At 38.0% G+C, this 23,706-nt stretch overlaps 1 protein-coding gene across 1 annotated transcript; it reads right to left on the bottom strand.

Annotated features, from left to right (window-relative positions):
• Positions 1 to 894: 894 nt before the first annotated feature.
• Positions 895 to 20,836, bottom strand: LOC118266676 (probable chitinase 10). The gene is made up of 52 exons (XM_035580153.2): positions 20,684 to 20,836; positions 20,472 to 20,530; positions 16,603 to 16,748; positions 16,414 to 16,516; positions 16,265 to 16,338; positions 16,102 to 16,151; positions 15,806 to 16,012; positions 15,492 to 15,692; positions 15,304 to 15,409; positions 15,032 to 15,212; positions 14,656 to 14,841; positions 14,395 to 14,514; positions 14,160 to 14,283; positions 13,892 to 14,069; positions 13,697 to 13,796; positions 13,536 to 13,611; positions 13,267 to 13,455; positions 12,891 to 13,153; positions 12,587 to 12,808; positions 12,304 to 12,505; positions 12,066 to 12,172; positions 11,475 to 11,694; positions 10,935 to 11,150; positions 10,573 to 10,746; positions 10,275 to 10,436; positions 9,991 to 10,170; positions 9,780 to 9,869; positions 9,508 to 9,696; positions 9,145 to 9,320; positions 8,826 to 9,063; positions 8,617 to 8,732; positions 8,264 to 8,528; positions 7,996 to 8,172; positions 7,552 to 7,763; positions 7,157 to 7,435; positions 6,859 to 7,077; positions 6,573 to 6,772; positions 6,169 to 6,486; positions 5,918 to 6,051; positions 5,620 to 5,831; positions 5,394 to 5,529; positions 5,118 to 5,260; positions 4,852 to 5,037; positions 4,475 to 4,766; positions 4,182 to 4,360; positions 3,808 to 3,942; positions 3,582 to 3,715; positions 3,352 to 3,485; positions 3,035 to 3,246; positions 2,685 to 2,957; positions 2,096 to 2,278; positions 895 to 1,734 (listed from the first exon to the last, which is right to left on the bottom strand). The coding sequence occupies exons 2-52, from the start codon at positions 20,493 to 20,495 to the stop codon at positions 1,468 to 1,470; spliced, it is 8,910 nt and encodes a 2,969-aa protein (XP_035436046.2). The 5' UTR covers positions 20,496 to 20,530; positions 20,684 to 20,836; the 3' UTR covers positions 895 to 1,467.
• Positions 20,837 to 23,706: the final 2,870 nt, after the last annotated feature.

Genomic DNA, 23,706 nt, shown 5'->3' with positions numbered 1-23,706 from the left:
ACGTTTGTACGTATCTTATCAGGCGTAAAATTGATATTATACCCAGTCATAGTTATTATATTTTTTGAAATAAGTATTTATCGCTGTTTATATTGTATGTGATAAAAATAAGTCGGGTTTTCCTTCCTGACGCTAAACTCCAGAGCGCACGAACCGATTTCCACGGTTTTGCATTCGTTGGATAGGTCTCGGGCTCCTTGAGGTTTGTAAAGAATTCAGGAAAAATTCAAGAGAAAAGCAGGAAAACAGGAAAAATCATTGGTGGCGAAACGGAGTTCGCCGGGTTTGCTAGTGATATTTTCTTAATCTGTTTGATGACCTTGGTGGTGTAAAATCAGGTTTAACATCACTCGCTGGACTTTGTAATTTTGAACTTTAGACTGTTTGGATAACGGTAGGTGTTACGTTAATATATGTACCTAGTCGTTGCGTGACATGGCTTAATATTTGTATGAAAAATAACGAGTCATGGTAATCGTGCCTAGGCATATCTTTGCAAATCATTCAGGTGATGTAATTGTGTGACATCATGGTCTTATACATGGCGGCAACCAGCTCGGGCGCTGCTCACGTATCAGAGGGCCATGGCCTGACCACTCGGGTGATCCGTAGATATTGCATGATTTCGGAGAGGTGGCGATCCTTGCCGGATTATCACCGTGGGATATGGAGGCGAAGGCGCTCACGCGTGTTTATAGTTTATGATCGCGCCAGTTCCGGCATGATCCCGTGGCGGAATGACGATAACGACTGTCGCAACCGACGGCTGAGTTCGCTGTCATTGCAGCGGTAAGGACCACACGGTAAGGCGGTAAAAGACCTATCGCCGCAGATGCTTACCGGATTATTAAAGCGTTTATTTACTCAAGGTGATAATTAAAACACACAACGGCGTAAAATTAAAGTAATCGTTTTATTATCAGACAAAATGTGCAATCTTTAATCAGTGATGTCATATCAGCATCGTCATGTCATATGCACTATACACAGTGGATAAGTGTAACTATTTATGTTACAATTTCTAATCTTATGGCTCCAAGATATTGTAAAAAAATGATAAAATGTTATAGAGAACGAGCTTAAAAGTAGTCTCATTTTTCGATGTCAAATCATCATTTTATCTTAATTCCTTGCACTTTTACTTAAATCGGAATTTTGACCTAATCAGTACATGACACATCGTTAAATAGTAGGTACAAAGTACAAAAAATAATCTACCTCTACATTAAACTGGCCGTCAAGTAAAAATCAAGGAATTTACGCGAGAACTACGCACATATTAGTAAGTAGACAATTCACCTACGTATCAAAAATATCACAATGAAATATCTAAATAGTTAAGTATAAACTAAATTAAGTCTTGGACGAGCACCCACGCGACAGTCTCATAATCGGTATCTTACAGAGAAGTCACCGTTTTAACATAAAACAAGGTATAGGTTTCTGGGTACTCCGAGGTTGTTGTGTTCACGCGGCAGGTGCGCACTGCTCGAGAGGTAGGTCAGGTTCCATGAGACCGCGGCGCATGGCGTTCAGCAGCGAGCAGTCTCCTCGCACGTCGAGGTCGAGAGCCCACAGCGCCGCACCGCGGGCACCAGCTCGTCTCGCTGCTGCGCCTATACTTCCCACGTCCACCACGCTCAGGTACGATGCCCATTGTCCACCACGGACGCTGAACGTACCCTCAGAAGTTCGACTCTCCTTCCATTGGCGACTCGCTAAACCATCCGCAACCTGGCAAAAATAATGTGTTATTGTTTTGTATTGACACTACTTCGAATTTAAAGTTCGGATCAGATCATAAAATAGCATAGCAACAAGTATCAATCCGAAACAACTGATCCGATGTCATTTACACTTGTTACGCTAACATGAGCACTAAAAGTAGGCCTTCGCTATCTTATCTATAGATAATAATATGATCAGTCTCCTGATTGTTACTCGTATGTTTTTTTATCTATAGCGTAAAGCGGTATATTTCCGTATGTTAACATGTGTATTTTCGAAACACAAATCCCATACAGATACACCATTAAAAGGATCAATTTGCCTGAAGATCATAATTTGACTGATATTACTAAATGAAGATACTGACCTCATAATAGGCCAAGAGGCCTGGTATGCGTGTGTAAGGTCCAGGTTCCCCGGGGCCGGTGACAGGAGCTCCCAGCCCGGAGTTGGAAGCGCTGCGCAGGGTGTACGAGCGACCGTACGCTGGTATACCGAGCACCACATGACGAGGCGGCAATGCGCTCGTCCAGTATGACAGGGACGCGTTCTGCACACAAAATGTAAGATGGATTAATGTTTGTAAGTTATTATTCTAATGAATTGACGTAATATGTACTCAAGGCTCTGTTTTGTGCGGGTCTGCGGAGCTGCGGATTACCTAGCGGGTTTACCGGGGCTCCTGCTTAAAAAGCAGGTGTAGGAACCGTGTGGTTTTTAGTCAATTAGGGTCTTATACTCCTCACTCTCGCCTTACCCAATGCGGGAGAAGACATTGGATTATATTCCCCCCCTTAAATAATATAAATAAAAAAGGCCCAATTTTGGGTTTTCATTATCATTAGCCGGAAGATATTCACCGCTGAACAAAGCTTTAATCAATAGCTTTAATCATTTTAATAACCTAATTTATGAAAGAATCACTATACTAGTTCAGCAAAGAGTTATTAGCTTACCAAGTTATTGCTTCCATGACTAGACTGAAGTGGCACTAAATACGACGTCTTGCCCGTGGAGGATGCATAGTAATCATTAGCAGCAACAGCGACCCAGTCTAACTCTGAGGCTAGTATGTGAGGCTTGTACGCTAGTTGCGCTATTTCTGGCGAAGCAGTGACCATAGCTGATATCTCAAGGTTGTGAGGACGAAGCTTTCTTGATAACTCAGACAGTAAGTCGGCGAAATTGTCCCTCTCCTTATAGTTGAAAGATTCGCTTGTGCATGGAGTCTGAAATAAAAAATGTACAGTTAAAAACGATTCTAATAACATACATTCTATACTCAAAGAAATTTAAAAAGATTTACCTGTCGGCATCCTGGGTACTGCCAAGCAATCTGAATACCATCGAAGTGCCATCTTTGCAAGAATTTCAATACGGAATTCACAAATGTTTTTCTGTTTTCTGGACTTGATACCATTGTGCTCCATTTTCTGCTTTCAGAATCCGTAAGGCCACCAGCACCGATAATAACTTTGACACCAGTTTGTCTCAGCTGTGTTAGCTTGCCGTAGAAATCTGAAATAAGAAACAGGACCTTAGGAAAAGAATGATGGTGATGGAAGGAGAAGAATGATTGTGTAGTAGGCAAGTATTTTCTTGTATTTTACACGTAAAACATACCATTTTCAAGATCAAGCTCGGAGTTTCCAGGTACTAAATTAAAGGATTTGCCATCAAGATGTGCCCATGCGTATATGATGTGTGTACACAGAGATGGGTCTACTTGTTCTGGTCCAAAACTGCCTTTACCGGGCCTAGAATAAAATATTTATATCAGCACATAGGTTATGACTGCGGATGTCTCAGTTTATTATTGAATTACATTAAAGATTTTGATGATTATATTTTACCTATAGAAAGCCCAATTAGTGAAGTAGCATCCTACTATAGACTTGTCGTCTTGTACTTCTTCCGGTTCTAAGCCCCCAATTCGCAGTCCAGCTTTCGTTCTGCATTGAGCCTTTTCAGGCCAGTCACAGTGGTTCTGTAAAGATAGAAGTATTTTATGATATCATTCCTTTTTATTAAATAAACAATTAATTAATAAGTGGTCACTATCAAATAATTCAATATTACCTTGTGCCACTGTAGAGGTGCAGGACATTCTAATTGCATCCAGTGTCCATTAAGACACAAGTAATATTTGCTGCATTTGTTCTCGTCAGCTTTGAATACAGTTCCTGTGCATGCACCGCCTTCAAGACTTGGACCCTGTTAAATTAAATGATAATCAATTGAAAATCAAATCTTACTTACGTGAAACGACTGACAAAAGCTCATGAATAAGAGTCCCGCTGTGAATTGAAACTAGTAGAGCGTTTCTCAATCAGTTCATGTGACTAACGGTTTGTTATTTTTAATTAATTTAGTATGTCACGCGACTCACGATAGTTATTATACAAAAAAAGTTTAGTTAATATTTAATTTTTGTAGATTTGATCTTTACTTACACTGCTTTCTACCAAATCTGTGTCCGTGTCGGTATCAGTATCGACATTAGTGTTTGAATCGGTATCAGTATCAGTGTTAGTGTCGGTATCAACTTCTTCGACAGAAATGGCTGGTATATCATCTGGTTCTGGCACTTCAGGTTCAGGGACCTCTGCTGGTTCTGGAGTATCGGCTTGTACTATGAATTTAAAAGTTGATCAGAAATCATTTAATGTCGATCAATAATATTGATACACTTATTTTTTTGTAGAAGACTATGTCATAATACAAAAATACTGTTTAGTAGACTTACGTTCTTCAAGCGGGCATCTTGGTGGTGCTTCCGAACCTCGCAGGACATGATTAATAGTAGCAAGGAGAGGAGATTTTCCACAACCGCAATTCTTTCCACTGAAGTCATCAAGGTCAAGGGCCCACGCCATGCTACCTCCCAGGCCCATCGAGCGGACGTACTCTGCCTTGTGGCGTACCATAAAGTCATCGTCGAAAGACACCCATTGGTCTTCAAAGCTAGCGTAAGGGCCCATACGGCCTCCTGGGTCTCGTGATACCTTCCAACCCTTCATCCTAATACGGTCACATATCTGGTGGAAGGTAGAAAATGAATGGTTTATTAAAGTTACTCTTGTATTACATTATTGTACAGAAAGTAATTTATTGTCTACTCACTTCGTAGAATGACAAGAAGCCTCTAGCTCTTGTTTCATCGCCAGCCTCTCCACCTGCGTAGGAAGGTGCACCGAGACCAGACCCTGCATTCTCTTCCAGGGAAAATGATTGACCATAGAATGGAACGCCTAAAATAAGCTTCTCAGGAGACGCTCCTTTGCTGATCCAGTAGTTCACAGAGAAGTTCTGTGAAATAAATAGCATGTGTCAGTTTTTTGAACATTTATAATACTTATTTCAAACATTTTACTTCTAGCTGTACGTACTGTGTTCAAAGTTTTATCTTCATCATCTTCGCCTTCATACATTGGCGACAAGTGGCCAGTCTTCTTGTCCCATTGGCCGTGGTAATCATATGTCATCAAAGAAATCCAATCTAGGTTCTTGGATAACGTTGCAACGTCGTAAGCTAGAATAAAATATAAATTTAAAATACAATATGTGTAAGTTAGATAAATATAAGTTGCTGAGCATAGAATATAAATTAATACTTATTATTATTATTTAAGTCAGAGTCACACCGTTTATTAAGCACGACTTACCAGCATCTATAACGCGTTTGCTAGCCGAGACTGCTGCGGACACCGATAAACCTCTGGGCCTGAATGCAGCACGAAGTTCCTTGACAAGGTTGGCAAAGCCTTGTTTGTCGGAGCTAGGGCCCTTTTCGCAGTTCACCTAAAATATAACGCATTAATAATTAGGTATATTATCTAACTTAATCACCGATTTGTAATTTGAACGAATATAGTGTAGCGTAATACTCACTTGCCAGCACTTAGGGTACTCCCAATCAAGATTCAATCCGTCGAATTCATACTGTTCTATAAAGTCTAGAGCGTGGATAACAAACTTCCTTCGTGCTGATGGACTGTTTACCATTCGCGAGTATTTGTCACTTGCCGAGTCATCCCATCCACCAAGTCCAAGAACTACTTTCACGCCTTTCTGTTTCAGAGACACTACCTTTTCGTAGAATTCTGTGTGAATAATGAAAAAAACAATGAATAAATATCATAGCATAGATAAATCAAAAACTGAATAATTGTGGAAAGTGGTTACTTACTGTTTTCAACATCCAGCCAGATGTCATGTGGTTTGATCACTAGGCGCTTAGTATCAAGGACAGCAAAAGCGTACACAATGTGGGTACAAAGCGAGGGGTCAATATCGCTAGGTGTGAACTTTCCTGGACCAGGTCTAGAGAAATAAAAAAAATATATAATGAGGATATTGCGTCAGAAACGACATAGTCCAACAAGTAATGTAATCGGATTGTAGATAAATCTTACAGGAGTAGATAAATAAAGTATTTACCTATACCAAGCCCAGTTGGTGTAATAGCAGACCACCTTGTAACGGTCTTCCAGATTAGTGCTGACAGTAGTTACGGGTCTCTTAGTGGTGGTTGTGAGTGCAGTTGTTTGCCACCAATTTGTCGTCACCTGTGTCGTCATCTGTGTGGGCCTTGAAGTCGGTTTTTGAATAGGACGTACTTGAATGTCATCTGAATCATCATCTATTGCATTTGGAGGCTCAATTATTGGGTCAGATAAGATTGTATCTTCTTCCACTTTGGAATCCAGTAAACCATTCTTGATGGCGTTAACAAGCGGATGTTTTCCTTGACCACATCTAAAATAAACAATTTAAAAAAGTTAACACAGTTTCCAGTGTAATTTTCTGTATGCAAAGCAGGTTTGAACGACTCTAAAACTTACCTATTTTTGAAATCATCAAGATCAAGTGCCCAGACCATACCACCAGCGAGGTTTAATGATTTAATGAAGTTTACTTTCTTTTTGATAATCTCGACGTCGTCGAATGATACCCATTGGTTACCCTTGTACGCGTATGGACCCATACGCTGGTAAGGATCTTTAACTACTTTCCATCCATTGTATCTGATGCGGTCGCAAATCTAAATTATATAACAACACATTAATATAATTTTAATTGTTTAGTGAACAGTAATCATTTATGTACATATTGTTTGTGATTCCGTACCTCGTAGTAAGACAAGAAACCTTTAGCTCTGGTATATTCTCCAGCTTCTCCACCGTCTGAAGCCGGAGCATTCAAACCAGTATATTCGCTGCTCATACTTAGGGATTGTGGAGAATCTTTTTCGCTGCCCAACGTGAACGTCTGTCCGTACATTGGCATTCCCATGATTAGTTTGTTCGCTGGAGCTCCCTTTTTCATCCAGTAATGCATAGTGTAATTCTGTAATATACAAAAACATACATTATTCATCAGATTCCCTAATATTGCATACTGTGTAACCATATTTTGAAAAACATACCGCATTGAAGTAGGTCGTGCTGTCTTCAGGATGGTAGTACAATGGAGCAACATGGCCAGTTCTCTTGTCCCATTGACCATGATAGTCGTATGTCATTACAGCGATCCAGTCAAGATGGCGAGCCAGCACGGGCACATCGTAACCTGCGTCGATGACCTTCTTGCTGGGAGACACGGCCGCTGACAGAAGCAGACCCTTTGGCTTAAATACGGCAGACAGCTCGAGAACAAGGTCAGCAAAAGCTTCTTTATCTGAGTCAGGACCCTGGGAGCAATCAACCTGAGGACAGTAAAATATTTGGAATTAATGACTAGTGTCTTAGTAGTTCTTTACAAACGTTTTACTTAATATTCAGCCAAATGATGTAAAAGCACAAGTTTCTTTCTCTTTCTTACCTGCCAGCACTTGGGATATTCCCAGTCAAGATCCAATCCATCGAAGCCGTACTTTTTGAGGAATTGCACGACGTGTGAGACGAATCGGGCACGAGCCGCGGGGTCGTTGACCAGCTTAGAATACTTGTCGCCGGCCGAGTCGTTCCAGCCGCCGATAGCCAGTGATACTTTGATGCCATAGCGTTTGAACTCTACAACTTTTTCATAGAATCCTGAAAATATTGATGTAATTTATTAGTAAAATTCGACTTTTTAATAAAATAAATAATGCACTAACAATACAAAAATTTGTAGTTTTCATTTCGCTTGTAGATGTATTTTCAACATGCGGTGTGCATCACCGAGGCGGGCGGGAGGGTTGTTAGTGTAGGATTTCCGCAAAGTAACACTGACTCTATTTCATATAAAATAATGGGCAATTATAGCGTTTATACGTATACGTACCATTATCAATATCCGACCAGGTGTCATGAGGCATAATGAGACCATCATCTCCAAGAACAGCGAATCCATAGACGATATGAGTGCAAAGAGTTGGGTCGATATCCTCTGGACTGAATTTGCCGATACCAGGGCGGTACCATGACCAGTTCGTGTAATAACACACCAGTTTGTAGCGAGCTGAGAAATAAAATGTATTTTGTTACAATATTTTGCCTTTAAACTGGATTTTTTGATATAATTTGGAGTAAATGTTGAGAACAGAACTTACAATTTAGAAGAGCCGGTTTGCTACTTATGTCAGGCTGTGTATGTATGCTGGACACGGAAGCTGAAGGCTTAGTTGGTTTAGCGTGAGAGTGCTCATGATCGTGGTGTGAATGATCATGTCCATGTTCAGAGATGTGTTCATGTTCTGGCTCAATTACATCCATTTGGACAGGTCGGGATGTGGTTGTTGTTGTTGTACTAGTGGTAGAAGAACCTTGCTTGCGTTTGCATTTAGCATTCTTAGGCCAGTCACAGATTTGCTTCTCCTGTAAAGTAAATTAATACATTGCAATTACTTGACCTTCTTTTACATAATTATATTATTTCTTATCAGTGATTTGACAAATTAAATACCTGATTCCAGTGCAATCCAGCACTGCAGGCGAATTCTTCAAATTTGCCGAACAAGCAGTGAAGGTATCGTGTACAGTCTGATGGCAATTGGGCATATGCTCCACTTTCACAGTACTCTGAAAAATGGCACAATATAGTTGTTAGTCCTAAACCTTACTAGAGAAAAGAAGGATTGGCGAAAAGTTATTAAGTAGTGTCATATTACTTACTGGGTGGTTCTTCATTAAGTTGTTGCATCATGGTGGATTGGGAGTTAGTAGAGTCGCTAACTGGACCGTCACTCTGTCGCTTGTCAGTGCATGAAGACGAGGAGGGGAAGTCACACTGGCTGCGGTCTGGCCGCCACACGAGGCCTGGTGCACAGCTTTGTGCGATCAGCATACCATTAACACACACGTAGAATTTCTCACACTTGGGATGTGCATGATATGTGCCTGTGTTGCAACCCTGGAGAGAGGTTACGATATGATATTTTGAGGTACAAAATAAGCAAAAAGTAAAGCGATTTGTATCAAAGTTAAAACCTACCTTTCCGGGCACTTGAGCTTCGTCGGCAAGTGGTTTTTTAGTGGTTGTGGGTCTCGTGGGCCTTCTAGTGGTTGTTGTGGGTCTTCTAGTGGTTGTCGTGGGTCGTGCTGTGGTTGTTGTGGTAGTGGTGGTGGTGGTGGTCGTTGTACTTGTTGTTGATTTCGTTGGTTTACCCACTGTTCGTTAAAAAAAGCGTTTGTATTGTAATAGAAATAGAATAATACTTATAAAAGTGTTTGATGTTTTTGGCAATCAAATAGGTGATGGAACGTACAAAAATGTATTAGTAGGCCTTGGGAACTAATGTTAAGTTATTTTGACATTTTGAAATAAATTTTCTATTTAGGTAGAGTTATAATTCACCTTCACACATAGCGAATTCGACCCAATCGCATCGTCGCGTCCTCTTGTCCCAGTGAAGACCAGGGGGACAGAGTTGCTTACGCCAGCGACCTCCAACGCAAAGCAGGTACGTATCGCAAGTCGTTGAGGGAGCATGCATGTCGTTTCCACCACAAGGTGCATTTTCAAATGCAGAACCTGATGGAGGAGCTGTTGACAAATGAACAGATTGTAGTTTGTCTGTAGTAAATGTAATGTTTATAGGTAATTGCTTAATAAGTGTATAAACGAACCTCTTGTTGTAGTAGTTGTAGTGGTGGATGTCGTTGTAGTAGGCCTCGATGGCCGAGTAGGTTTAGGAGCGGCTGTTGTAGATTTTGGCACTGAAGAAAGGCAAAGTAGAGGTTTTATGTTTATCAAGAAAGAATACCAATATAGTTTACAACTGAGTCTGGTAGTTGTATTGCACTGTAAACGGATAGAAGAACTTAATAGAAGACTCACCTTCACACTTGGCGTACTTGGGCCAGTCGCAGTGTTTCTGTACGTTGCTCCAGTGCAGGCCGGGCGCACAGCGCTGCATGTGCCACGAGGTACCATCGCAATGCAGGTACGCATTGCAGTCACCAGGTACTGAACTGTATTGTTCGCCAATACACGAATCGCCCTCTTGAGGACCTTCGTCTGTTTAAATTAATTGAAAATTATTAAATGATAAAATAAATAGAAAATACAAAAATATCTTTGCTTTCTTTATAAAGCTTCTGTAAGTGAATATTGAATGTTACCTGCTTGTATTCCTATGGTGGTTGGTTTAGTGGTCGGTCGCCTTGTGGTGGTGGTAGTCGTAGTGGGACGTCTAGTGGTGGTGGTCGTCGGCCTCGGTGGCGGACGGGAGGCCACTGGAGCCAAGGTCGATGTGGCAGTACTTGCTTCACTACTTGCCGTTGCTGAAATAACCAAATACCAAAGTTAGATTGTATAAGCATCTAAGCCTTTGCTATCTCTGTGTGTACAAGTAAAGCGAATTGCATTAAAGATGTTCAAACAATTCATCTATTATGACCATTGTGAAGGAGTAATTACCGGTACACTTGGCGAAGCTGGGCCAGTCGCAGCGGTTGACGGAGGCGGCCCAGTGTAGGCCAGGAGCACAGCGATGTTTGCGCCACACGCCGCCTTCACATTGCAGGTACCCTTCGCAGTCGCCTGGAGCCGCCCGGTAGTCTCCTGCATTGCATGGTGTTCCTTCTAGGCTTCCTGCATTGGAAAATGTCGTTATTATAATATGTTATGATAAAGTATTTATATTTTTAGGCTGGTATTTTTATTTTATCAGTTTAAATTAAATATGTACTACTTTTATTAGAAGTTACTTCAAATCAACATTATTTTCCGACAATATAGTTAGTTGTTTCTTATTTATATTGTTTGGTGTAAAATTTTACCGGCGTCTGCTGCTGGCTTTTTGGTGGTGGTAGCAGGTCGTTTTGTAGTAGTCGGACGTTTAGTAGTTGTAGTAGATGAGGTGGTGGTCATGGGAGTGGTGGCTGCGGGCCACCATGTTTGAGCGGTGCTGGGGGTAGTGGTGGACGGGTTCCAGCTCGGCCACGTCGTGGATGTCTGGTCGTGGTGGTGGTGGTCGTGACTGCCGCCTGCTGAACCTGTAATAGAAAAGTTTGTATAACGTAATGTTTTGTGATTTACTAGCTTCTTTCTGCGAGTTTGTACGCCCAAAAGTGTTTTTCTCCGTTCCCGTAGTATTTTCTGAAAATCCTTTGATAAAATGTCCATCTCATATCTATTCCATATCTAATATATCTATTAAGCCGTTCTTAAGTTATAAGTAGTATAACAAACACGACTTTCAATAAGAATAAATCCAATCAATAGGTAAATGTACTTAAATTTTATGAATGGGTTTAAAATATTTATGAATGAAAAAACATTAAAAGCATTGGAATATAATGAATATTTTTGGAAGTTACCATCAAATTCAGCAGTGGTTGTAGTAGGTGCCGCCGGTGTGACAGGTTCTGGTGGTCTCTCACAGGCGGTTGTGGGAGGAGATGGCACGCTTCTGCCGAGAGCGCGGCCTGCTGCACGGAGCAGAGGTGACGGCTCAGCACAGCAACGGTTGCTGAAGTCATCCAGGTCTATTGCCCACGCCGTCACACCACCCATACCTTGGCGTAATGCCCATTCCACCTGTTCACATTCGTAATAATATTATAGTGAATTGGATTTTGTAATTACATAACGGTAAAGTTTAAGCGGTTATTTTAGTCATTGATGAAGAAGAAAATAAAAAAACTGGATTAATTTATTTTCATCCAAAATACATTTTATTTAGATGAAGATTGTGTTTGTGTTGCACCCAATATTAAAAAGCAATAAAACAAAATTAATTACGACGACTGCACAACACAAGTGATGTGTCATGTCATGGTAAATAATTACAAACTAATAACCGACCTAAATTAAGTTCACTGTGCGGTTTGAAATTCCAATTGAATGGTATTTCAAAGGAAAAGTATTAATAAGCTTTACGGTCGCAGCAAAAAATAAATGCAACAAACCTTTTCAGTGATAGATTTGGGGTCATCGTACCCAACCCACTGATTGTCGGAGTATGTGTAAGGGCCGGCATTATCTTGTCTGCCTGTCTTCCATCTTAAGTTTTTCACTGTAATAAATCATTATTATATTACCCTTTTGTATACACGACTGCTGATTTATTGATTAAACATACGAGTGTAGTTAATTGAAAGGCTGTACACAATCAATCAGTCGGACAGTCTTTAAATAATTTCTTACCTCGATAGCATATTTCGTAGTAAGCCAACATTCCAGGTTGTTTGGTAAACTCTCCTGGTTCACCAGGTCCAGATGCAGGAGATCCAGGGCCCTTCGCTCCGTTCATATCATTGAGTCTATACGATTGACCGTAAAACGATAATCCGAGGAGAAGTTTCTTAGGATCTGCTCCTCCGCTGATCAAAGCTTTAACAGCATATTCCTAGAAAACAAATGGGTTTGAAATCCACCGAACTAACATACCAAATGTTTTTATTTTACTTTTGATTCCGATAGTACTTACAACAGAATAATGCGCTAGAGCTTCTTTAGAAGGAGGAACTAGTGGTGTGTGGTGTCCAGTAGCCTTCTCCCATCCTCCGTGGTAATCATAAGTCATAGTGCTAAGGAAATCGGCTGCTTTCGATAGAACTGGTAAATCATACGCGGACTCGATCACTTCTTTATAACCAGAAATGGCGACACCAAGCTCCATACCAGCTCCATGCAATGCTTTGGATAGTTCCTGAGAACAAGATATTTCATAAATATCTTCAAGTTGTGCGTCACCAAGGACATAATAAAATAAGGTTTAAATAAATACGTACCTGAACGAATTTAGCGAAATTAGGTTTATCAGAAACGGCTCCCTTTTTACAATTGCTTTGCCAACAAACAGGGTAGTTCCAATCCAAATGAAGACCCTTAAAGTTGTGCATGCGCAAGAATGGAATCAACTTTTCTATGAACTTGCTGCGAGATGCTTGTGATGATACCATCCGGGAGTATTTATCGCCAGCGGAGTCCGTCCAGCCTCCCAATCCGAGGAGAACTTTGACATCTTTTAAGGATGTGACACGCTCGTAAAGATCTTTAAAACAAATATTATTTCAATTAACATAACACATATTTAATTAAGTTGACTTTGAAGTTACTAAGAGGTACAATATTTAGAGGTGGTATACAATAAATTTTTTTACTCACTGTTAGTAACATCGGCCCAAGGATCGAACTCCTTGGCGATAAGTTCATCAGGAGAGAGCGATGCGTAGGCGTACACCACGTGGGTACAAAGTCTTGTATCAATATTTTCCGGAACAAACTTTCCGTCACCGCGACGGTAGAATGCCCAGCTTGTCATGTAGCATACCACGAGTTTGTCACTTTGTTTACCTAGAAAATCATATGAAATTAGAAAAACCACTCCAAATTACTATTTACGTACGTAAAAATATATTATTTAATATTCTTACTTTTTTTGCTGTCCATCACGGCAATCAAACGCTCAGGGTCATTATTTGCTGTCATGTCTTTGCTAGGTTCATTCCACTGCAAATATTCATTGAGAGTTATTGGAGTTTTGGAAGTTTACAAATTAGTCATAGTTATTTCTGTTTAAAGTTAATTAACTTACTTCGAAATCATTTTCATACGCTTGGGATAGGAAACGAGCTGCGTCCTCAACGCTGATTCGCAGACTTTGTCCTGGCATACATTTTGCTACATCTTGGTGGCTGTTGGAAAAAGAGTGGAAAAGAGTTATGTCTTATTCGAAAACATATATTTTTAATAGCAGTAGTGATAAAAAAATGTTTAATGGGTAACATACCCGCAGAATCCTGTAGAGGGATCGTAAAGACGATCGTCTTCACAAGGCATTCTGTAGCTGATACCGCCGGTGCAGAAGTGGAAGTGTGCGCACGAGTCTACGTCTGACGCTAAGTATGGATTGTCAGATTCACAAGAACCTATTTTCAATGAAGATAGATCTGTTTGGATAGCTTCACCTATATGGAAAAAAGAGAACTCATTAGTTTAACAAAATTAAAATCAGAGATAGCATAAAATGTACTGACAGATCTTATGCGTAACATTACCATTAAGTGTGGTTGAAATGGCGCTCAAGAGTGGGAATGGTTGACCACACAATCCTCTGAAATCGTCCATGTCAATGGACCATGCCGCAGCACCTGCTAGGCCAGTAGTCACCACGAATTTCATCTGGAGGAAAGCAGTAATGAGTCACACATATGCCTATGTATTGTAGCGTAGATGAAAATAAACATATAGCATTGCCAATTATAGCAACATATTGCTATTAGCAAAACATACCTTTTCTAAGACAGTTACTGGAGTGTCGTATGTGACCCATTCTTTATCAAACACTATGTAAGTGTTTCCAGCTTCGTCAACGTTGCTTGATCCTTTTCCTTCACGTTCGGCCATACAAATCTGTGTGCGTAATGGAGACATTGTTAAGAAAATGTGTTGTCTACTGGTCTATGTATAGGTATAGGTATTTTATTTTTAGCCAACTTTAAAAAACGATATATTATAGATGAACCTAATTATATTTAGTAACTTAATACTCACTTCGAAGTAAGACAAGAGTCCCTTAGTTTGTGTGTAAGCTCCCTCTTCACCCCAACCGGTAACTGCGGCGCCAGGAACAGATCGTGCTGACGATGCCAGAGAGTATGTTCTTCCGAAGAATGGAATGCCAAGCACTAACTTCTCAGCATTCATGCCGTGTCGGAGGATGAACTTCACCATGAATTCCTGGTTTTAAAAAGTGAGTTAGTTTAAATAATCTTATTTTAGTCAATTATCCCTTTTGGAGATCCAAAGTCGTGTGAATTACCTATCAGTCTTTAAATTAGATTCTGTTTATATTTTAGTAAAGGACTATTTATCTTTTGCAAAATTAAGATGAACGAGACGATTCTAATCCAATTTAGTGGGAACTCACAATGTTATCATATCTTTGGTCTCTGGCAGTAGCTCCAGGGTCTCTACGCAATGGACTGTGCTGTACAGCCCTTGAAGGTGGCTCGTCAGGCTTGCCATGTGTCATGTCCCACGCCTGCAGCACTGTGTAGTCGGTCGCTCCACTGACAGCACTCAAATCGTACCCGTCTTCTATTTGATATCTAACAGTAGAGAAGAATTTTAATATAAAATTATTTTAACAAGTAAATAGATGAGTGTATTATAAACAAAGTTTTATGTTTAGATTGATACCTGAACGGCGGCAAAACGGTAGAAAGCAGGAATCCATAAGACGAAAACTTCTCTCGGAGTTCGTAAAGGAGCGCTGTTAACAACTCTCTTTCATTTTCGTCTTCACCTGGAGATATTAGATTAATCAGACATCTTGTTTAACAAATATGAGCAATGATTACATCATTACATTAATCATTCTAATTTACCTGGATAAACCCAATGAAGATCTAAACCGTCGAAGTCATGGTCTCTCATAAAGTTTACGGCGCTTTCTATGAACATAGTCCGCCTCTCTGGTTCCTGTACCATTTCGCTGAACAGGCGGTCTGTGCCCTCCCCACCCACACTGATCATCACTTTCAATCCATTAAGACGTTTCTTCAGACCAGTCGCTATGCGATAACCACCTGAGACGAAAGTTTACTTGTTAGTTAATAATTAAGTCCTAGTTATACAATAATCACATACTTACTATTGAAAATAAAACATTGTTAAATGTAGAGTTTAATACTGTTCTCACCTTTAACGATATCGTAATCCTCATTGTTAGGAATAACTGAGTATGTATGGGGGTGCATAGTGGCGAATGCATAGTGGAGGTGGGTGCAAGATTTGGGTACTAGTGCGGCCGTGAATGCCAGTGGAGGAGCCCTGTACGCCGCCCAGGACTTCATGTAACACACCACGATACGACGCGCCGTGGGGCCCGCCACCGTCTGCTGCATTGCTGGATGACAATACCAAGGATATGAATTAGTCAGACATACAGAATATGCAAATATATTTATAAACATATTAAAAGAAAAACGTGATTACCTTGTAGGTTCGCATTTCCTAGCTGTAGTCTCTCATCGTTGCGTGTCATGCTGCCAAGAAAATACGTAATTACTTTAAACATTTCATTAGATATGAATAAGGTATTTCATCAACATGTTCATATTGTTCATAGTTCTATAAAAAGGTCGAAAAGTTTTCTTACACGTTGAGATGACCGGCTGCGCCATAATATTTCAACCCGCTGACGCTTTCTTCATCTGATATCACCTCAGCATCCTGAGGAAAAGTACCATTTGTAAAATCTGTTTTAATATTATCACGTTTGGGTAAACAATGTGAACATTTTATTACCTCGATTAGTTTAAAAGCAGATTCAGGCTCTATCAGAGAGATTGGCCTCTTTTCTACAGCATCACGTAATGGTAACCTCTCATCTCCCTCGTCACGAACACTCCTTTGAAGCAAGTAAATTGAATCAGTACTGTAACTCTGCAGGTGCATAATAAAACATCATTTACATCGCATTTTTATTCTATTTACCTTAACGGTATACTTTCGACGGAGGCACGTATTGGAGCAGCTATGGGATCATGTTGTGGAACCGTTTCAACAGCACTTCTCGTGAATGCGAATCCTGCGCGAGGAGATGCTAATACGTATGCGCATAACGCTAACGCTAAAGCGCACTGAAAAATAAATTAACATCATTAACATATCAGCAGGTAAGTAGGTACCTAAAATTTTTATAGGTATCATATCACATAAAAAGAAATAAAACATCTGTCGAAAGTTTGACAAATTCGAACATAATATTTTGTCAGAAATACGGGTTTCGTCTTTCCTTAATTTTTATTCTCGACAGTCAACTATCGTGTTTCGCATTAAATTCATGGAATAGATCGCCCGGAGGCTGTCGACCTTTATTGTAATAAAACGTTTGTTGACATCTATAACAATATCGTTTATCTGACGACATTTAAATTAAAGCTTATAGGTAATACCGTTAAGAATAGTGGTTGTAAAAAGTTCGTATAAAAAGCTTACTCCGCTTACAATGTCTTTGTGGTTTGTAAATCAATTGATGTAGTACAAAGGAACCATTAATAAAGATTGGATTTTCTATGTGCGGCGCCCGAACTGAAAACATTGTAGTGTAGGCGGTAGCGGTCAATGACCTTTCTATCATGTATAGCACTGCGTCTTTGCGTAATTAACATAACTTGACAGACTCAAGAATTAAGATCAACACTTGAGACTGGTTTTCCAAAGTTTGTGTTTATTCTCATTTTATTGTGGTGACAATGTCAATGGCCGCTACTTGTTTGGGTGACTATTTGTGTTCAAAATATTAGATTTTAAAATGTAATAGCAAGTATCGACAGGCATGTACTTAAGTAAGTAGTTCACAATATCAAAAAATTCTAGGTACGAAATACAAGGGATGCTTCTTATTGTCAATCCAATACATACACTAATTATCCCCCTACCCAATCTTCCCAATCCCCGATTCCTCAACAACCCTTAAATTCCTAACCCCCAAAATGGCCGGCAACGCACTTGAAGCGACTCTGGTGCTTCAACTGTCCACGGGCGGCGGCGATTGCTTACCATCAGATGATCCGTCAGTTCGTTTACCGGCTTATTCCATAAAAAAATAAACACGTGATAACATGAAACCATTCGCTACGTAATACAACTAAATCAAAACTGTCAGTTAGAGAAAATAGAATAGCTCATCATCATCAGCAGGAAGACGTCCACTGCTGGACAAACATCCATTTTAATTCAGATTTTATAATTATTAAATTGAGCACATTTTATAATAGTACTAGGCTTAGCTCCTACTATATCTACATGGCACTTAATTGCTGAAAAGTGGTTGTGATATTTATTGAAATCGACTCATTGGTTTTATAATAAATATTTACTCGTTTGTCGTTGTTTTCACGCCTGTGGAAAACCGCATACCTAGGTAATGCAAGCGTGCTAATGAAAGCTTTTAGTTTTCGTTTGGAAGTATGTACAAAATATAAAACACCTACACGCGCCTACTCGACTTAAACAGCGGTTATTCTCAAAATCCTGTTTAACTCGTATTATTATTAAAGAAGCAAAATTCGACCACCGGAATAGCGGATTATCTAATACTTTTGTGATGTATTTTGGGTGCGGGGAATCGATCTAATAAATTACTAATAAACGATCTCTAGTACATTGACTCGAGTCGTTCGGAAAACAACACAATTTGCATACAGGCATCAGGCAGGTAGCGGCAGCCCGTGGGGTCATCATCCCAACCAGTCCAAGGTGTTTTCGCGTGACATTTTGCCAGCGATTAGGACTCGATATCTCATTTATTTTTGAACTGGATTTTTGTGACAACGTCTAATTATAAATCGAACGATCCGTGTTATTGTCCCTATCCTCATCACATTAATTTTATGATCAAGCGATGTGCATTCAATTTACATTTATTAGCTAGTCTCATTCTCATGTTAAATGCTCCTAATAAATAATGTTGGTTAGCTTTTTTGTCAAAATACTTAATTGAAAACCAGATTTTTATGCCTTGTTGGGTTTTTGTGGCGCTTAGTACCTACTTAGTGATATAAAAACTTAATCTTTATAGCATAATAAAAATATGGATTAAATTCTAGAAAACTAGATTGATACGAAATGACATTGTATTGATATGAAGGCCGAAGGAGCGACGCACGAGCATTTGTCCCCGTACGTGCATTGCATACTACACCTATTTAAAATAGACTACTATATGGTAATATATAAGGTATTTTTTCTGTAAGTAACTATCGATGGCATGCTAAGAAATTGTCTTTGTTCATAGTTTATAAATAGTGATAGCTTAAAATGTGAATATAAAACATTCCACGGATTTTAATCCGCATCTGAAGAATTCCAAAATACATTTAAGGTTGAAATAAAATAATAAAACACAAAATTTTATACATCCTGTTTTGTTCTATTTACCGTAAAAGTAGATAAAATATACTTTAGTTATTATAAAATAACGTGTTCCCTCAAAGCTGCATGATATCTAATTAGCATTGCAATTTTCCTTTTTGTATTATATGTGATAAATTAATATATAAAACGTTGCACTTATTTTGCAAATTATTCTTTAGCATTAAGCACAATTTAATCTCCATTTTAATACTCAAAGACTTTTCCAATAGGCGGTTTATTAGTAAGTGGCGTCCATAAAAACAAAGCCTAATTAATGCCTGACTCACGATGAGGATATCAAACCTTTTCGAAGCTGTCGCTCCTTCAATATTAACATGAAATTACAAATTAGTCATTGCATTAAGTACGCTTTAAACCACAGCACAGTTACCCCAGCTTTGTCAATAACACGCGTCTGTTATTTGCTAAGCTTATTCTCGTAGTTTAGGAATAGGTACCTAACTAATGTTGTTTTGATATTTCAAGTGTATTCAACACCAGTGTACCGCTATCTTCTTTAGAGACTTTCAAACTAATAATAAATTGTCTAAACATCAATACAAATTGGCTTTGCCAGACCTACTTAACGTTTTTGTGTAATTTACTAATGAAGGATGTGGTTTTCCATCGAGAGCTAGTTTTATTTAGACTACTGTTTACTTAGAAATTTGCAATTATTTTAAGTACATAATGTGTTTAGACACACAACATAAGTACCTAGCTAATTTAAAAAGACCAAGCCAATTCCTACTCGTCTTAAAATAAATTAATATTTAAACGATTTTTCATGTGAAGGTACGAGGAGCAACCGGTTCTGCCCCTAGGTAGGGTACTAAGGTTTATCCTGATCCCGGTTTTATGACCTTGCTCCTGACCACGTGTGCCCTACTGCCTTATATGATGCAGGTGCCTGCAGTTAACTTTCTCATATGACTTTATATGTGGGCATTCACGTCGTGCATGTGAAATGAGCGTAAGAGACGCTTACTTATTTCGCTGAGGCAAATTTTGGGACACTATACAAATAATGAACCTTTTAACAGTTAAGTTTAAATCTTCTGTTATTTGTTTCGTACATGTGTTAGGTGTTTTCAGCTACATGCTGATCTAATCATCTCATACAAATCTTGTATTTCTAAATAACATATTTTTTATAATTATTGTTATAGTAATCGAGCCCATTGGCTCATAACTCCGAATGATATATTATAATTGCTTTTTCTATTAACTTAAATGCAAAGTTAATCAAAGTGATCAATCGTACCGACCGACTAATCTTATTTATAGCATTTATTATAATGTTATGGAAGATTTTTTTATATTTGAGATAAATAACCGAAGTATAATATAAAATTTTTATAAAACAATTGTAAGACCACAAGTATCAGAGTTACTTAAGGGTTAAAAATGTAAGAAAATATTAAAACAAATAATAAGTTACTTACCCATAGAGTAAAGTTATGCCCCATGATGGGGAACTTTCAGCGATTCTTGGAACTTATATCTGTAAATAAAAATAATACTAATTATAGAATTGCCTTTTTGGAAACCGGTACCTATTATTATTTTGTTTAAAACTTTAAAATTTCACTGCGTTTACTATTTTCTCGCAGAATAAGAAAGGGAGAATATTTTCATTAGTTATTTGTACACGTACCTATAATAAAATATTATCTTGTGTAAATACAATAGGGTATAAACAAAACACCACCCCTATGTGTATTGTGAAGCTGCGCGTGCGTCGCGGGTCCGGTGCGACTGAGCGGGCGGCGCGCGCGTCACCTAGTGTTAAATACCCCGGTGTCATCGAGCCGAGCTTCGCGTCGCACCCACGTTTGTGCACAAGAATTGAAGATGTTTAGGGACACGTTTTACTTACTGCTAGAAAGGAAATAAATCCAATCGGAAACGATACTTTGTGAGTGCTTGTACAGATCGGCCTTTATATAAAAGAATAAATGAAACCTTTTTTTTAATCAGTAAGCAATATGTACTTACGACTGCTCGATTTAGGATTTAAGTACGTAACATAAACATAGCAATCCCTTTTTTATAATATAGAAAAGGTGTAGTACTATATGTCTCAGTAATATTTGGACGTTATTTTTAGCCGTTTGGACCTGCCACTGTCTGTATCACTATATTAAAATATCGTTCGAAACTTATGGTTACCCTATGATGAGACAAAATTAGAACATTTATCTATCGATTCGATACATGATACACATAACATATGTACTTATTTATTGTACTTAAGGAAGGTTCAAATTATTATTATTTTTCAAAAATTTAAAGCCTACGGTTTAAATCTTAATTAAGGTAAACGCAGGTATTAACGACCCCCTTAAGACAATTTTAAAATGAACCATATTTTTTTAGTACACTGGTTCCTCTAAAGATTAATAGTTTCATTTTATATGCTAGTGTTATGTATAAAATATGTATTTACTTAATCAAATAGATTAAAATAGAGGATTATCTTGTAAAAAATAATTTATAATGTGACTTAGTCGATTGTTGCAATTACACATAACATAATTATGTACTTATTGTATTTGTAGAAGATTAATTTATTTAAAAGTCTACGGTTTCAATCCTAATTAATTTCAATTTGAATAGATTAGGCTCTATATTTTTCTATTTCGAAAATTTCTCAGTAATAGCACGGAGTCTGGAATTGTGCTCAGTATATGGCAATAGTCTCACCCCTGATTACATGTGACTTATAACACAAATGGTGAAAAGTGGGTGTACATTATATTACGTGCCGTAATGTGCACCTCTGCCTAACCCTTCGGGGATAAAAGGCGTGGCGTAGATTGGTTGTTTTTATTTTTCTATTCAATTAACAAAAACCTTTTTAAATTATTACTTATTTATTTAACTATTGTCATGTTATAACTATGGATACCGTAAAACGGGGTAAACAGAGTTGGAGAGGTAGGTGGATAGATATATAAAAGGGATGAGTAAATACTAGAACAATATCTATTTATATACCCCTTACTTAATTTATGCTATTTTACCGTTATTTATTATTAATTTTATCAATTCTAGTTTATAAGGTACGTCATTTTAGAGAATTGAATCGTAATCCCAGCTGCCAACATGTTAATAATAACTTCCCTCAGTATTATTATCCTATAAAAACAAATTTATAATTCACTTAAAAAAATGTCGCATAAAAAAGAAACCGTTATCCGAAACTAATAAAATTAATGAGCATTATAGATATACCTATATAAAAAAAGAATGAATGAGTAATGAAAAAAAAATCAATAGGTAAAAATTTCCATAAACTTGGTTATTGACTTTTCGTGATAAATGATAGACGTAGGTATAACAATATAACGAATATGAATTTATTAAAATAACACGCTTTGGATATATTTATATTAAAGTATAAGAGACTTTATACCTATGAGCCGCTTGCTATTACATCGTTTCAGGCATTTTCAGTTAAACACATCGTGTTAGTTTCGCGAATTCAATATATGAAAGGTATGTACGGGTACATTTATGTAAGTAAATACATAGGTATGTATATTAAAATTTTACCTCAATAAATATATAACTTTTCAAAAATCATCTACGAAATAGAAAAAACCTTTCAAAGGAAAATGATTAAAACCAGATCATATTGCGTCTTAAAATTTTTCGTGTAAAAAATTCTACAATCAATTATAATTTCACGTGTATTGTGTACTATCTACTTAGTAAATTAAACTTGACTGCACAGTTTGGTGGCTGGGCTGCTGCCCCGCAACGTGTTGCGGGTTCAATTCCCCCACGAAACAACTCTTTGGTCTAAAAAATATTGTTCCGGTCTTGGTGTCATGTGTGAGTAAAAAATGTGTTTGTGAACGTTTAATTTCTATTTTTCTTATCTGACATCCTGAATTGAGCGAAATTGAAATTGTAAATACTTAAAGTATAAGTAAAGTATAAGTAAATAAAGGATTTATCTCAAAATACTTGCTTGAATTTCAGATTTCTCAAAAAGAACGAAGGCATATTAACTATCTTCGCTGTTGATTTACCAATGACGTATTATAGGCGAACTTCCTTAGTAAAACGGTCATTCTCATTTGTAAATTAAGGTACACATCTTAATTAAATAGAATTTGCAATTTAAACACTGGGAAATTTCGACAAATGCACTTAATATTATTATATACCTAGTATGCATTAAATAACTTGTGAAAATAAATTAGTAAGTGGTATTTGCTTATTTGTCATAATTTGGAATCTCTTTTATTTTCTTGTAAGTTCATAAGACCTTAATAACAAGTTATCATGAACATGAGACGAGAAACAGATTAAATGATCACTACATCATCAATTTTAAAGTAATAATATTTTAGTATTTAATGGTAGTTATACCATGGGCTATCGTAAACTATATCTATATAATTTATGAACCTGTTACAAGCATCTTGTTTGTTATGTCTCTGATCGTATCATGATTTTGTTTTGAGGCAAAAACTTAAATTATCCTTCCTTGTTACAAACAAAAGGTACCTAACTTTTCATATTCGGGGATCAGGTAAGTAATGTGAAGATAAAACATATCCTCATTATTGAATTCGTTTTCTGGGGTAAGTACGTTTTACCTGGATACCTATATTTCTTGGTTCGTTTTCTTGACATGCTTTAAATTTTATTTGTTACGTGTGTTTA

Source organism: Spodoptera frugiperda, chromosome 23 (genome assembly GCF_023101765.2).
Source record: "Spodoptera frugiperda isolate SF20-4 chromosome 23, AGI-APGP_CSIRO_Sfru_2.0, whole genome shotgun sequence".
Lineage (NCBI taxonomy): Eukaryota > Metazoa > Arthropoda > Insecta > Lepidoptera > Noctuidae > Spodoptera > Spodoptera frugiperda.
Note: the sequence above shows the minus strand (reverse complement) of the source record. Positions and strands in the feature narration are given on the sequence as shown.